The sequence below is a fragment of the Anoplophora glabripennis genome, unplaced genomic scaffold (assembly GCF_000390285.2).
Source record: "Anoplophora glabripennis isolate ALB-LARVAE unplaced genomic scaffold, Agla_2.0 scaffold181, whole genome shotgun sequence".
Classification (NCBI taxonomy): Eukaryota; Metazoa; Arthropoda; class Insecta; order Coleoptera; family Cerambycidae; genus Anoplophora; species Anoplophora glabripennis.
The window spans coordinates 223,322-239,737 of NW_019416339.1; the positions used below are offsets into that span (position 1 = coordinate 223,322).

The window sequence follows — 16,416 nt, forward strand, 5'->3', positions numbered from 1 at the left end:
TTTTGTGCAGGTCAAAGTCACAAGATTATACAGGGTGATTTATTAACAATGGGAAAATCGAAAGCTGAAGATACTACACGTGATATGGTGACCATTGGTGCAAACATGCCTTATTCGAAAGTTGAAAGTTTCGGAAATACAGGGTGTTGAAAGTTAAAATTTGAAATCGTTTTTTGCGATTTTTCTGAAAATATGTAGGTTACGAACTTGAAAATTTGTGAAACTGTATTTTTTTAGGCGACGAATAAGATGCGTGCTGTAATTTCAGCATTGCTCATAGAGGGCGCCACTTACGACCAATTTTACCCAAAATTTAGTTAATAACTTTTTACCCTGTATGTCTAACATGAAACTTGATTCAAAACCTGAAAGAGCAATCATTTTTCCATTAATTGTGTATTCTTGTTTCATTTCGGTATCTCGATCCGTTTTCGAGAAAAATCGATTTAACGAACACTATGTTTTGATAATACGAGAAATTAAAAGCGAAACAAACCAAGTGTTTCTTCGTGTTATTACAACAATTAACAATAAAACAAATGAAATTCGTAATAATGATTTAAAGTCAGTGTTCGAAGAATCCACCGTTGACATTTACACACTTTACACAACGTTTTCTGAGAGATCTTCGAGTTTGAAACAACATATTGGGATTGCGTTTGACTTCGTTGGCAGCGATTTGTATTCTTTGCCACAACTCTTCACACGAACCAATAGATTCTTCCAAATAGAAAAATGAAGAGGATTGAAGTCCGGACTTCTGGGTGGCCAAGTAAAAATGCTTCCACGGCTTGAAGAAGTTCCACTTTATTTAAGAAGAGACATGTGGTTCATGCACGACGGAGCTCCACCGCATTTTTCTTGGCCAGTGCGTGCATATTTAGATGCAGTTTTTCCAAATCGCTGGATTGGCCATGTAAGCATTTTTGCTTGGCCATCCAGAAGTCCGGACTTCAATCCTCTTGATTTTTCTATTTGGTCTCGAATGAAAGATATAGTTTACAAAGAATCTATTGGCTCGTGTGAAGAGTTGTGGCAAAGAATACAAATCGCTGCCAACGAAGTCAGACGCAATCCCAATATGTTGTTTCAAACTCGAAGATCTCTCAGAAAACGTGTAAAGTGTATCAGTGTCAACGGTGGATTCTTCGAACAATTACTTTAAATCATAATTACGTATTTTATTTGTTTTATTGTTAATTGTTGTAATAACACGAAGAAACACTTGGTTTGTTTCGCTTTTAATTTCTCATATTATCAAAACATAGTGTTCGTTAAATCGATTTTTCTCGAAAACGGATCGAGATACCGAAATGAAACAAGAGTACATAATTAATGGAAAAATGATAGCTCTTTCAGGTTTTGAATCAAGTTTCATGTTAAATATACAGGGTAAAATGTTATTAACTAAATTTTCGGTAAAATTGGTCGTAAGTGGCGCCCTCTATGAGCAATGCTGAAATTACAACACGCATCTTATTCGTCGCCTAAAAAAATATAGTTTCACAAATTTTCAAGTTCCTAACCTACATATTTTCAGAATAATCGCAAAAAAACGATTTAAAATTTTAACTTTCAACACCCTGTATTTCCGAAACTATCAACTTTCGGATAAGGCATGTTTGCGCCAATGGTCACCATTTCACGTGTAGTATCTTCAGCTTTCGACTTTCCCATTGTTAATGAATCACCCTGTATACATGGCGAATCGGGAGAACCGGGTCAAACTCCAGAAGTGGATTCTATTCATCAAAATAATAAGAAAAACAAATGTTGTTACGCGTTTTATTTGTTTTCAACGGCATGATGTACATTTCAATAAAAGAACAATTTACTGATATTCTATTCATCATAGTGTTCTTTGATTAAAAACACTTCCTGTTTCATTTAGGAAAGGCGTCTGTAGCTTTCCTAGCTGCTGCATATCTTTTTTGCAGTATTGATACGTCGAATTAGTTCCTCCCCCTTCATTTTTGAACCAGCCCCAGTAAACAGTAATCTAGTGCTGTGAGGTCTGGAAATCTTGGAGGCCAACTAATAGAACCATTGCGGCCAAACTAACGCCCTGGAAACCTTGTTTCAAATGTAGCTTGACTGGACAAGGTATGGGCAGTAGCTCTATTGTGATGATAGTACATTCGCATTCTCATATTTATAGGAACATTTTCTAGTAGTACTTGTGATTCATTTTGTAAAAAATTTAAGTAGTGGTCTTAGTGGTCTCCTGTGAGTCGATTATCCAAAATGAAACGGCCAATTAAATAACTGTCGATCATGCGCATACCACAACCTATGCTGAAAAGTACTTTCGAGTGTTAAGTGAGGATTTTCGTTTGACCATACAAGAGAGTTCCGATTATTCCGTCAAGCGTAAATTTGCTGCCGTAAATAGTATGCAGAATACAGCAAGATGATTATTATTCGACAAAACTTGATACGCTGACAATTAGCATAATCTTGCAATTGTAGGTGTTGTACACATGCTCATGGAGGGTTTTTATTACTCTTTTTTTGTGCAATGTCCAATTGAGCAGCAATTCTTCTTATGAGCTGGAAGTCACTTCATCTTCACTAGACCCAAACTATTTTTTACTTCTTCTAAACCTTGTTGATAGGCTCGTTCAGATGTATACTAGCTCCGGGAAGCTTTCCTCTTTATCAGGACATATGTGATGTGGAGATCGTCGACGATATTTTTCAACAGCATTAGCAATCCCAATACAAAAGCTATAAACAAACACCATATTTGTATACTCTAAAGTCTAAAGAATGAGTTCTTGGCATTTTGTAACATTGATCGTACAAACGTGTAATCAAATGTTAAACTATTGCAACATAAAATCACACTAACAAATATCCTACTTTTGAACTTGGAACATGACATACTCTGATTTCAAATTTTTAAAATTTATAATCATGCTATAACTTGAAAACAAATGAAAATCGCATAACTTTTAATTTTTTTTATTATTATTTTGATGGTAGAATCCATTCCTGGAGTTTGGTGCGATCCTCCCGACTAACTCTGTACATAGTATCAAAGTTTACAGAATAAATATTCTGTAAACTGTAGTTTACAGAATAAATATTCTGTAAACTTTGATAGTATGTCCCATATTGAATTGCATAAAGTAATAGGTGATTTCATGATAATGTAATTTAGCTAAACCTTAGTCCAAAAGTTGATAGTAATCGAGTTACAGGGTGTTAAAATCAAAACTTTGTTTCAATTTTTTTAAATAACCGTCGAAGTAATTGATGTATTTAAACGAAATTTGGTATCCAGGAGTTTTTTGACATGAGAAATCTATATTTCGTAATAATTTTGGCATACATTGTAGAGGGTGCTACTTACGCCGCTTCTTTGAACTTTTAAAGTTCACAAAATTTTTACCACACACTATCTTATTTTCTGATAGCAACATCTGTTTTTCTTCTTCTTTTTGATACTTTAAGCGGGTGCGAAAAAAGTTTCGTTATGTTAGCAAATATCCCAGGTTTCTTTAAACTAGTTAATTTTTCGAATTTGAAAACAAAATGTAAACTTTTTCATTTTCCAAACTTAATTATTTAATTTACGTTTTGCAGTTGCTGTAATGGAGGCAATGTAAGCTATGTAGAAACTGAAACTTTTGGAACGTGTAGTAATTAAGTCATGTTTTGGAATTGCTGTATTACGCATAGACTAGCATATTAAAATGTGCTGCTTTCTCAAGCTCCAAGTCTAGTATTCCTATGCCATAAACGAATCGTGATAGCATTTTCAACTATCAAATGAGTGCAATATTTAACAAACGACCTTGGCCTCTAATGCGGCATTGTATGTCTAAATGTCTCGGGAATTGCAACCTACGGTAGCAAATGGAAGTGACTTTGTGTGTACCTACATATACAGAGTAATTTTGTTTGGAAAAATATTTTTATTTCCTTCACGTTGGCAATTAAATTAATTAATAAAAGATTAAGATTACGTTACAACACACGCTGGTGATTGATGTAATTTTTCACAAGATTATTCAACCAATCAACGAACGTATTTTCCCGAGAGTAGATGCAACGATTTGTCACAGTTCCTTGTAAACGAAACATAACGATTTAGGGATTTTTCGTTGACCGTACCAATCGTGCAATGTTGGTTGCCTGAGCTCGGCGGTCACGTGTTTTGTAATCATTAAATGAAGTCTGTCCATACTAAGAAAAACGTCACTTTGACGTCACACATTTTGCCCAAAATTTGCATGAGTTCGGCATAACTGAAAATTACTTCCTTCCACAATTAGAAGGATTATTATCAATCCGCATTTTAGAAATCAAGAAACATGTGTAGGTACCTTAAGTGCATCCATCAAATAAATATAATAAAATTAATATGCTTATTTATTTAACCATTTATCACAAAATTTTTTGAAATTATAAAAGCACTTCTTTAACAACTTAAGTATATTAATATTCATAATAAAAACTTACACATATTACAAAATATTTACACAAATTAATTGCAGTGATTTCTTTGTTAATATTTAATTTTAATTTTCAGTAACTTAATAATGATATCACTAATGTAGTTTGGTGGCCTTTTATGTTAAAAATAAAATTATATTACTCCAATACGCACACGTTTATAATATTATTATAATAACTAAAAGTTCATTGAAACATCTGAGGTCTTAAGTGCCATATTCCAAAAGAAACAACAACCATAACAGTATTGTTTCGCCTTTTTAATTAAGTTCAATGACGAATTTATGCAATTCAAGTGTTTTTTTTATGTATAAAAGTTGTGCTATAAACACGGCACGTTTTTAGTTCATTGTGATCTTGAGACGATGTTTCATAAACGTCACTTGATCTCATTTAAACTGTCCCAAAAATTGAATTATGGGTGCTTATGGGTGTGTCCATGAGATGGAACATCAAAATTGCTTTTATAACCTTGTGCTAGGACAACAAGTAACGATAAAAATAAGTGAAAACACTAGGAATGACAACATAAACTCATAAAACACAAATGCATTACAAAAATGTATTTTTATTTATAAAAAAGAATATTTGCAGTCAAAATTAAATAAAAGATTTGTAATTAAATAGTCTTAACAATTGAATTGATAGCTATCAATTAATCAGGGACTGAAATATAAATAAATGCAGATTTTGAAGACTGGTGAATTTGAAACTGAAATTTTGTAACTGATTATTTTCAAAATTCAGTTTGAGTTCTTGAGAAATGTTGAGCTTTTTTAAATTAAAATGGCATGCTCATAAAAAGTTTGTCTTCTTATGTTCTAAAAACTTTAATCAATTAATTTTATACAATTACGTCTCATATTAAAGTGTTCGTTTTATTTTCGTTTATAATGTGTGCTATACAATAAACAAATAGTAATTAGTTCCCTAAAGGCTTATGTTTTGTTGTCTTGTTTGACTATTATGTTTCGTCTGTACAACTTTTCATAAACCATATCTTCATCATTCAGGGGAGAACACTTTGACTAAATGGTGTATTTCCTTTTTTTTTAAATATATCTCGTAATTCCTTCTTAAATTGCTGGAAATCCCAGCATCTATTTACTGACTAATTTATATTTCCAGACGTGAACTTTCGAAAACGATTCATCCGATTGAAGTCCAAGAGCAGCATCTATCTTTTGTAAAAAGAAACATACATTCTTTAAATTTCATCATTAAACTTAAAAAAAAAACACATAAACATCAATTCCGACGTATTTTCAAATTAAGTTTTAGAATTATTGTTTACGCATTTTAAGAATAAAGTACCTAATAGATCTCTACTCTTTCATTTACTCCAACATGTTTATATTAATTAGCACTTTTCCTTGTCTAAGTATGCGACACATTTTATTGTAAAATAAATAATTAAAATTATCATTTGGAGTCTTACAAAAACAATATAAAAACTGAACAAAGAAAATAACTAGTACTAAAATATAACAAACAGAAATGAGTCTTATAGGGTAGTAAAATATAACCGGTGTTGGCAGCAGCTCCTTAAAAGTTAGACCCATAAAGTAATTTGAAAGAAAATATTTCTTCCAGGTTTTGAATCTAATATAGAAAAATACGTTTTTTATTTTTAGTATAAATTTATCAAACTAAAAGTGCCGTGACTAAATTTCATAACTTTTTTGCGTGATATTTCCAGTACGTGTTTGATTAAAAAAATTTAAATTTTTAACAATTTTGCAGTGAAAACTATCCATTATTTTGAACAGGTAGTAGGTATTGTTTAGGAACAAAATTATATTATGAAAACAATATCGACTACTTAGAAATATTGTGTGGAAATTTATGGTCATCAAATCCTTGAGTGTTTCATCCAAGAAATATTGTAAATTTGCCGTTACTTTTAAAATACATTGTGGTATTGTCGTATGTTTAAAGTTAATAAGTAATTGCATAATTTGAATATATGCTCTTCAATCTCTATCAATTTACTCTTGTAATTTGTTTAAATTGACTTACACTTATAGAATTGATTGAACAAGAAGCAAAAAGTGTTTTTCTTTGCAAACATATTGCAAATTGTAGAAGATTTTTAAAATGTAAAATGTAGTGTATTCTGAGAGTTTTTTTCTTTGTTTCAGATCCCAGAGTTAATGGATGGGCCATGATGTCTAGTCCCTTTCCTACCTTATTTATTTGTATATTTTATGCCTATTTCTCTAAAGTGATAGGACCAAAACTGATGGAAAATAGGAAACCATTCAATCTTAGGAATATTTTAATAGGATACAATTTTGTACAAACTATTTTTAGTGCTTGGATCTTTTATGAGGTTAGTATACAACATATATCCAGTATATTTCTAATGTATTCTTTCAATGAAACGGTATAAAATATCTGAAATAAAAGCATTAAATACGTGAGTGATACTCTGAAAGAATAATAATACTAGCATTGATAAAATACTGTTTTTTTTATCTTGTACCTCTAATAATTTTTAATTGCAGTTCCTTATGAGTGGTTGGTGGGGCAGCTACAGCTTTAGATGTCAACCTGTGGATTATTCAAACAGTCCAATGGCTTTAAGGGTAAATATTTATTTCATTATGAATCTTAAATGTGCACCTATATTTTAAACAGTTGTACAGTTGTTGTCTAGTTGATTACTTGTAACATGTAATTAACAGTTTTTCTTCAGAAGAAAAATGTTAAATATTAAATGAACCTTCATATTTTTTTATAGAAAACATGTCAAGAACTGCTGACTTCACTGTGGCGTATGCGAATAACATGATTTGTTCGTCTCTTCTGAATGGGAGACCAACTGTGCAGTGTTGTCAACATTACACAAACTCTTAAACTCTTAACTCTTTATATGATATAGGAAGAAAAAATTAAATGGATAAGCTTTTTTAGTCGATATATCTAAGAAATTGAGAAATATACTCATAAAAGTGTTTATGACCTTTTCTTCTCCATATTATGTATGTCCCCACCAATAGACTATTTCTATGTAAATGATAACACTGGTTTGATCAGGTCTGTTACTGATTTTATAAATATTGTCATGACAAACCAGATATAGATAAATATGCAGGTATTCCAAGGGTTATATTCATTATTGATATAAATCATTTGTCTTTATAAAGCCATAATTTCGAACTTTTCTGAGATTTTCCAAAAATCAAAATCATATTTTTTCATTGAGTACTCATTTTTTAATAAATTTACAAAAAAAAAGGTGTGTCAGTAATTAATATAAACATTGAAATTATCTTATATTCCACAACAACTCTGACAAAATCAGTATAGATTTGATCTACTGGTGTTGAATTTCTCTATACATATCCTCTTAATTTTTTTTTAAAGGGAAGAATTATCGACAAACATTTTTAGTAAAGTTGTTAAAATTTTAACATGATGTAAAAGAAAAATTCTGATAACGTCACAACCCTTAGGTTCTTAAATTTATTAAGATGGAATTTTGACTCAAATACTTATTTCATCATACCATAAAGATCCTCTACCAATTTACTATTGCTCTTTCGATTTTCCTGGAATGGCGTCAACCATCGGTTCTGGATCATGTACGCCGAATGTACTAGATAATCTACCTCTTGACTTTTCTGAATTTATGAGCTTACAAACGTCTGAAAACCTGGTGTAAACCACCATTTTCCACTTAAATTCACGTAATTTACGTAAGTGTTAATATATTTAAAAGCACTTAAAAAAAAATCATCCTTGAAAATAACAAATGGACACAAATATATCAACCCGTCAAATAAGGCAGACCACAGAAATGGTCCAGAAAGACCAGTAAAACTACACTATTCAATACGAGAAGATTATTATACACTACACAAAATTTAGATTATTTCACTGAAAAAATATAAAAATTCTTCGAAACAATTTTTGGCATAATACAAAATGTTCAGTTGTTTAGGGTTTTCTTTATTATGAAGTTAAAACTTACATTAAGGTTACCGGAGAATTTATTTTTAATTCAAACTTGAATCCAGTTACTATTTTTTAAATTAACATCAACATTATTATTAGTTACATTTAATGTACAGTGAGAAACTAAAATATTGCGGTCATATTGCATATAATTTTTTTGACAGTGACGTGGCAATTGTAGTTTGTCCCATGCCCTTGCAAAAATGATAATCTTCCTTGTGGAAACTGGTTTCCAAACCTTTTTCTTTAAATAATATCTCCATAAATATATATCTATGATATTAAAAAATTACACTGGACTCACAGTTTCTATAAATTAAAATTCGCCCTTTATAAACTTTTGTGAGATATTTATGATATAAAAATTTCAATTTGAATCAAAAACTATTCTTCAATGATAATTATGTTTATGCCTCTATGAATACAAAGACATATCTCATTTTTAGATGGCAAGGACATGTTGGTGGTACTACTTCTCGAAATTCACGGAGTTCTTTGATACACTGTTTTTCATTCTTAGAAAGAAAAACAGCCATGTGTCAACGCTCCATGTTATACATCATGGATGTATGCCATTTTCTGTTTGGATGGGTATGAAATTTGCTCCAGGTTTGTAAATACCTTATATCTAAAACCGTGATTGGAAATAAATATGAACATATCTTGTTATAGGTGGTCATAGTACATTCTTCTCCTTGCTCAATGCTTTTGTTCATATAATTATGTATTTCTACTATATGGTGGCTGCGATGGGTCCTCAATATCAAAAATACATATGGTGGAAGAAATACCTCACCACATTCCAAATGGTAAGTACAGATTCTCTAATTACTTGTTTTATAATAGATCTCAACTTTAAGAATTGTATCTTTTGCTAAAACCACACTTATTTGCAGATGCAGTTTGTTGCTATATTTACTCACCAGTTCCAACTCCTGTTTACTGAATGCAATTATCCAAAGGGCTTTATGGTGTGGATAGCACTACACGGAATTATGTTCTTATTCCTGTTTTCGGACTTTTACACAAATAAATATACCAGTACTAAGAAGGCTGTGAAATCTGACGCTGGTGCTTGTATGGTAAGTTAGTTAATCCACTATTTGGTTAACAAATTAAAGAGGATATTAGAACGATTTAAATAAATCCTTAATTTCAGAGACTGACAGGCTAAACAAAATAATATTTTTTTTTTTTGTATGGACCATGAACCTTTTATTTTTTTGTTTTCAAATGCAGGTTGTCAAAAATGATATTTTTAAATAATACTTTGGCCATATTTTTACAACATATAATTATATTGTATTGAAATTTGATACAGGACATTGTAGAAAATTTTTGTTTGTTTTCTGTATTGTGATTGCAAAATTTTAATTTAAGTGACTATACAGAAAATGAAAAGTAATACATAGCAGAGTGCTGCATCTACGAATCGTCAGTGCTAGTCAAGGCCTTCAATACGGCCACACTGACAGAGAGTAACTGTGATAAATCAATATTTTACTGCTGATATTGTGGAAAACAATACTCTGCTGGCTACAAGCCCTAACCATCATTGAATTATACCAACAGGGTCTAGTAAACAGCTAGAATCATTTGTCATCTCAACCCTCCAGACATACCTATGCTGGTTTCAGACTTATTCTTTCTTTTCTTTCTTCTTCCTAGTGGTTGGTCCTAATAAGCCCCATAGCACCGCAGACTAATTAGGCCTATTGTGCATCCCACTACTAGTCCTATTCAAGTAGTTTTGTCCTTTTGACAAAGTCCAAAAGCTTCCTTGCCAACACTTCTCTCAGTTTCTTGGGTTCCAAATAAGGTCTCCTAAGGAGCGCCATTCTACTACGTGCAAATCCCGGGCACTCGCCTAGGATATGCAGAGAAGTTTCATCCGCCGAGTCACATCCTCGGTAGACCGCATTGTCTACAACTTTTAGCTTAGTAGATGCTTCTTAAAGTGACAGTGTCCCGTTATGAGTCCTGTCACTCTCCTGAACTGGAGTTTGTTCAAACTCAGTAAATCGTTTGCTCTTTCCTTCAAAGAATACTCCTTGAGCTCCTTAGAATGGATATGTCCTGGCCTTGAAATCCAGTATTTCCTGTGTTTTGTATCAGTCCATTTGCCCAGAGCCTGCCTGACCACACTGGGAGATGTGCCACAAAAGGGCTCCAGGCCAATGAACTCTGTCTCGGATCCCTTCCTAGCAAGTTCGTCCGTTTTCTCGTTCCCACAAATGCCTTTGTGCCCTAGCATCCAGTCAGACTTATTAGTCCTCAATCAGTTTGACATAGGTGAGAAAATGAATGGTACTAGCTTATTAGTTACTGCTAGTATAATTCAGTGCTGGTTGGGATATGTAGTTCACAGAGTAGTTATCCCCACAACATCACTGATTAAATATTGGTTTGCCTAATTGGTGATAAGACGTGCTTTTAGACTACCTATCAAATTACAGCTATCTCCCTACTGGGGTGGCCGTTTTGAAGGCCTGGGGGTAGGAGTGACCATCGATAGATGTTGCATTATGGTTTATCTTGTGTATACTCACTCAGTGTATGTAGTTAACATTCCAAAAAGTAGCTGGATCATTTTGTGACATGTCTCATTTATAGCATGTCTAGTGGGTTCGACTGACAGTTCTAACTCTTTGTTGGGTATTGGTGATATAATTCCATGCTGGTCATGTCGCCTGCAAAGTAACAACTTCCTGCAATATCATCGGACAAAACAGATATTCTTCTGAAAATGAACCATTTTGAGAAATATATAATTAACTGTACCAAAGTCAACTAGTTCCTAACTCTAAATTCTGCTATTTTGTTATTGTCAAAACAGAAATAAATTTTTGTGCAATAAGCTGTTATGTGTTTTCAAATTTACAATTTGATAACGGACTTGATATAGTTAATTTTAAGAGCACTCATCTTCAGTGAAATTTGAAAATTTATATAATATAATAAATATTGAAAACCTAACATCAGAAAAAAAATTACTGGTATAGTTGTTATGATATCAATTGGATCCTGTGAACCTTAAAGCACAGGTCCGTCTGCATTTCTCTTGAAATTTCTTCCTGTGCTTTAGCCATTATTTGTCTCATAATTTATACTCGAATATAGCCATTGGGCGAGTCCGGTATTGGTAGACTAGTCCGCCTGATGTAGAATCGATGACGGCATGCTGGTCGTCAAAGCAAATCTGTATTGGTCCACTACGATGTAAATAATTTTTTGCATGTGGTATTCTATAATTAGTTTAGTGTCGAACGCTGTTCACTTGGTTTTGCCAGTGCCTTAGAGAGCAGTGCTTGGCGTTGTTGTTTGTTGGTATAATACATATTATTAATTATCAGTTAATATTATTTGTTCATATCGTAACCCGTAAATGGTAATAGTTATTAAAATAAATATTATATATGTAATTATTTAGTAATTTAGCAATGCTTTCTGGAGACCCTTTGAAATGGGAGATAACGAAATTACCCAGGAAAATCCTCAAGTAGTCGAGCCGGTTTTTGTCGAAAGCGTCGAAACAAACTCAGAGTTTAAAAACAAAGATTTACACGTATAAAGTCAACGTATTATTTTAACCATATATGAATGTTTGAAAAGAGAAAATAGTGAACAATGTGATAAAGAAATTAGGAAACGGATTAGCAAATTAACTAAGATATCAAATACCTCAGTTTATCGTGTAATTAATCACAGTAGAAAAAGGAAACAGAAAAATACAAAATTAAAGAATATTTATGATATTACCAGAGATGTAATACGACGCACAATTTATAATATGTATAAAGAAAATAAAGTTCCTAATTTAAACATGATTCGAGATAAATCAAACGATTATCCTAATTATAATTATAAATCTTTAGATACTTTATGACATGTATTACAATGCGGGTTTAAACATAAAAAACTTGTCAATCTTATGGTAATTATGGAATCACGACGTATAGTTGCACTTCAGGAAGATTATTTACAGAAAATTAGAGAATATCGTCAACTAAATAGGAATAGGAATGTAGCTTGGAATATAGAATATCTAGATGAGACAGGGCAAAATTTTTCTGGATGCCTATGGATTCCGTAGAGTTTATGAGTTAAATGTTTTTATGCGGTTCCAACTGATATCGTAACGACTATATCAAAGTTTAGTTCAGTACACTGTATTTTGTAAAAGACGACCAAATTTTGACTTTAAAAAACGTGGTGCTCTGTATGTCAAGTTCAAAAGACAATGGGACGTTAGGAAAAAATTTTCACATTTGTTGATGCTCTACCAGTTCCTGAATTTATGTCACCCCATTTAAAAACATACTTATATTAAAATGTTTTTACAGATCTATATTATTATTACAAAGAGTGGTTATTAATTTATGAATTCTTAAAGTTACACAAGTTAGTGTATGACATACATACCATAAAAGGGTTATCAGAAAATCCATAAATATTTAAGAATCAGATAATGTAATTTCCTAAATTAAAATCCAACTCTTTTTTAAAATAATTGCAAAACAGTAACATAATCAAAAAACTGCTCTGTCATTTACATCGTGTATTTCTTTTAAATATTGATTATTTACTATTCACTTTTCAGCCTCTATTGGATGATGGAAAAGAAAATGGTAGAATAAAAAAATCTAACAGTAACGGTACCCTCAACAATACCTACATTAAGAGCGAATATTCTGATTCATATGAGGCATGCTATTCCAATGGTAGCACAAAAGGGTTTGTAACACAAACGATAATGAAACACAATGGTAAAAAAATCGAATAGACCATGTAGTATAAATAAATTATAATTTTATTTAAATCGGGTACAAAGTGTTACTTCGTTTATATTCTTAATTATTTGTAGATAATTATTTATTAGTTGTTTTATACTAATTTTATTGTAGAGATTCTATAGATACAGATTGTTTACTGGTTGTGTTAATGTTGAGGTGTTTAAACCTAACCCTACTATGTGTTGGTCTAACATTGTATATTTCTATTTAAAAGTTTATTTCATAAAAAAAATATGGTTTAGGCTGGGTTAGGTTTGTACTTTACTATTGCACTATTTCGTCTAAATTTACAAGCTCAGGATATGTTTTGTTTTCTTATTTTATAAAATTTATGCTCTTATGCCCTTATTTTTTCCACTGTGTACATTTGGCCTGCAGGGACCATATAGATGCATCTCATATTGCTTGAACGTGTTTTTTCTTATTAATGTTTCTGTGAACCATTAGTGCCTGAAAATATTAAAAAAAAAACATACTGGTTATGTTCAAGCAATAATAGTTCTATAGCTTTTAGCTATTTTACGGTATTGTTATAAACTTTTGCACATATTCGCGTTTTTGATGTTTCGTACTTATTGTTTACATATGTTGCACATCTTATAAAAATACATTTATTTGTGTGAGCACACAAGTTAATTTTTATTGGTATCATGGAGGGGAGAGTAACACTATATTTTACCGTGGCATTCCTAACTAAAAAAACCTTTGTGTAGGCTGTTCGTACATTATAAAACATTTTAGGGGTATTGCAGTTCACCAAATCATAGTTTCTCTGCTGCAAGGTGTTGGATTTATTGCTATAAGAACTTGGCCAGTACAAGGTGTCTTGAAACTATGAACAAAAAGTTTAGGGGTTGATTCTATTCACAAAATAAAAATATTGAATTGAATTTTTTGAATACTCAATATTACGGGAGTTCAAAATTATTTTTTATAAATATGGTACCATTAGTCGATTCAGCCAAATTTGGTTCAAATAAACGCATCTAGTGAAATCGGAAAACGGAAATACATGTTGCATGTGTTCAACTTGTTAGACTCTTTGCTCCGAATGGTAAATTTTTTTTTGAGTGACATTGGTTTTATTAGGAATACTTATTAATTCTAATAGCCAGGTACCTGCTTCTAGTATCCGGTATTTACCCTTTACCCGTCAATTACCAGTTATCTGTTAAGAACTCATACCCGTTAATTACCCATTAAAAACCTGCATACTTTTTAATTTCCAAAATACCTGTCAACAATTGTCTTTTCACAATTTGATAATTGTTAAAACATTATTCAGATAAAATATTCGGATCCATAGATTATTTAGATCCGTATTTAGGGATTTGCTTAAATAACACATTTTAAAACATTAATTTAGGACTAATTAATAAATAAGAATCCATCGTATAAAATTTTGGAGATAACATTCCAAACTGTTCCGGTTTCGTTTAAATTCCCCGGACACTATACGACTTTACCGCAACACCAATACAACTGATATGTAATACCGATGTTGCTATCATGTATTTAAATGAAACTATTCACGAGGGGCCATATGACACATATGGACGTACAATATTTAGTAAATACGAAAACTTTTTTTTTTAAACTAAAAAATATATGGTCACAAAATCGAGGCAACATATTTTGGTGTTATATTGAGTACCATAAGGATTTGGGGTATATCACGCAATTGTCTAATAAAAATGTAAACAAAATTCTTGATGGTGCCGATGCATTACTGTATATATAAGTTATGGGTCACAACCAATAGTAATTTTGTTCCGGTGAAAGACCCCGTCAGAATCGATACATTTTTTTGCAACAAACTGCACCTGGGGAAAATAAAATCAAAAAGGTTTTCTTCTAAATCGTTAACATTAACCGTGTCTGAGAAAAAACTCATATGTTTTGCCATAAATGCATTTTTTGTCAGAAATGCTCATAGTTATCGATTTAGGACAAGAAAACTTTTTTGTACAATTTTAATCACAAAGTTATCAATATTTTATTCAATAAGGGCCCTGTAAAACCATTGGGGCTTGTTATTATTATCAATAATAAGTGTAATAAAATTTTTAAAAAATTACCTAATTGAAAAAAAAACAGCTTTTGGCAAAATATCGACAAAAAATATTACTTTGGGGTTACATTACTCTATTAACACTGATCTTTCGAAAAAGTATCGTAGAAACTTTTAAATTTTTTGTTCAGTTTCTGGACATCTTGTATATTAAAAAAAAGTAAGTAAAATTATGGGTTATAATATGAAATACCAGGTGGAACTATTTTTTTTTGCTGAATCTGCATTATTTAAGATAAATGAAACTACTAAGTCTATTTTAAACAAACTAAAATGAATCATCAGATATAGTGTATTTGTTTCCTTTTTAAGAAAAAAAAGTTAAAGGGTGTCACCAAAATATAAGTACAAAATTCTAGAGCGAGTAGAGTGCCAAAATCAGTCTATATGGATATGAATTAAGAATGATCCGTAAAGTATTCACAAATTCAGTAAAAAAAACTCTAGGACACATCGTTTTTATTTTTCTTCATACATTTTTTTAGTGCGTTCCGCTTATTTTCTCCTTTATATTTTGAGATATCAAAAAATGTATAAAAGTAATACAAATTATTTTAAATTTATGTTAATCATGTCTTCATTGACAAAAATGCAGAATATCAGACTACAGAGGTATGGGCTTAACATTTTTTTTAATGGACACCCTGTATGTTTCAGAAAGATCTACCATAAATACAGGGGGGGTAATAACGACAAAAAATAAGATTTTTTTGTCCTTTGAACTATATGTCTATCTCCTTGTTTTCGAGATACAGAGCGACAAAATAAAAATTTTTAAATATAATTTTTATGAAAATTTTCAAATGGTGTGAAATATTTTTATAAAATTTCGTATTCCGGGATTTTTAAGGATGCCAAATACGCTGGTTTGGATATTTCATAGATGGCGCTAGTTATGCTACATTCCTACTACATTTTAAGTTTTAATTTTTTTTAAGGTTAGGTTTTTTACCATTTGGGCTCCAATTTCTAGTGTACAATTTTATTTTCTAAAATAATGTACTTTTGTTAGAACTTCCTAATGTGGACGGCTTCGAGAAAAAAGGCTTTTAATTAAACTCTTACAATATTACGGTGTATAAAATAAGTGACTTTTCTCAAAGTAGGCTGCTTATGTCAAAACTTATTGAT

The 16,416-nt window shown here is 31.3% G+C and overlaps 1 protein-coding gene across 3 annotated transcripts in view; it reads left to right on the forward strand.

Annotated features, from left to right (window-relative positions):
- LOC108905752 (elongation of very long chain fatty acids protein AAEL008004-like) overlaps positions 1–16,041 on the forward strand; it is a 90,160-nt gene extending 74,119 nt beyond the window's left edge. For all 3 annotated transcript variants that reach the window (XM_018708761.2, XM_018708760.1, XM_018708762.1), the window contains exons 3-8: positions 6,603–6,793; positions 6,969–7,049; positions 8,868–9,030; positions 9,094–9,230; positions 9,318–9,503; positions 13,022–16,041. In XM_018708761.2, the coding sequence (XP_018564277.1) occupies positions 6,603–6,793; positions 6,969–7,049; positions 8,868–9,030; positions 9,094–9,230; positions 9,318–9,503; positions 13,022–13,204 (941 nt within the window). In that variant the 3' untranslated portion in view covers positions 13,205–16,041. The remainder of the gene's footprint in view (positions 1–6,602; positions 6,794–6,968; positions 7,050–8,867; positions 9,031–9,093; positions 9,231–9,317; positions 9,504–13,021) is intronic.
- Positions 16,042–16,416: the final 375 nt, after the last annotated feature.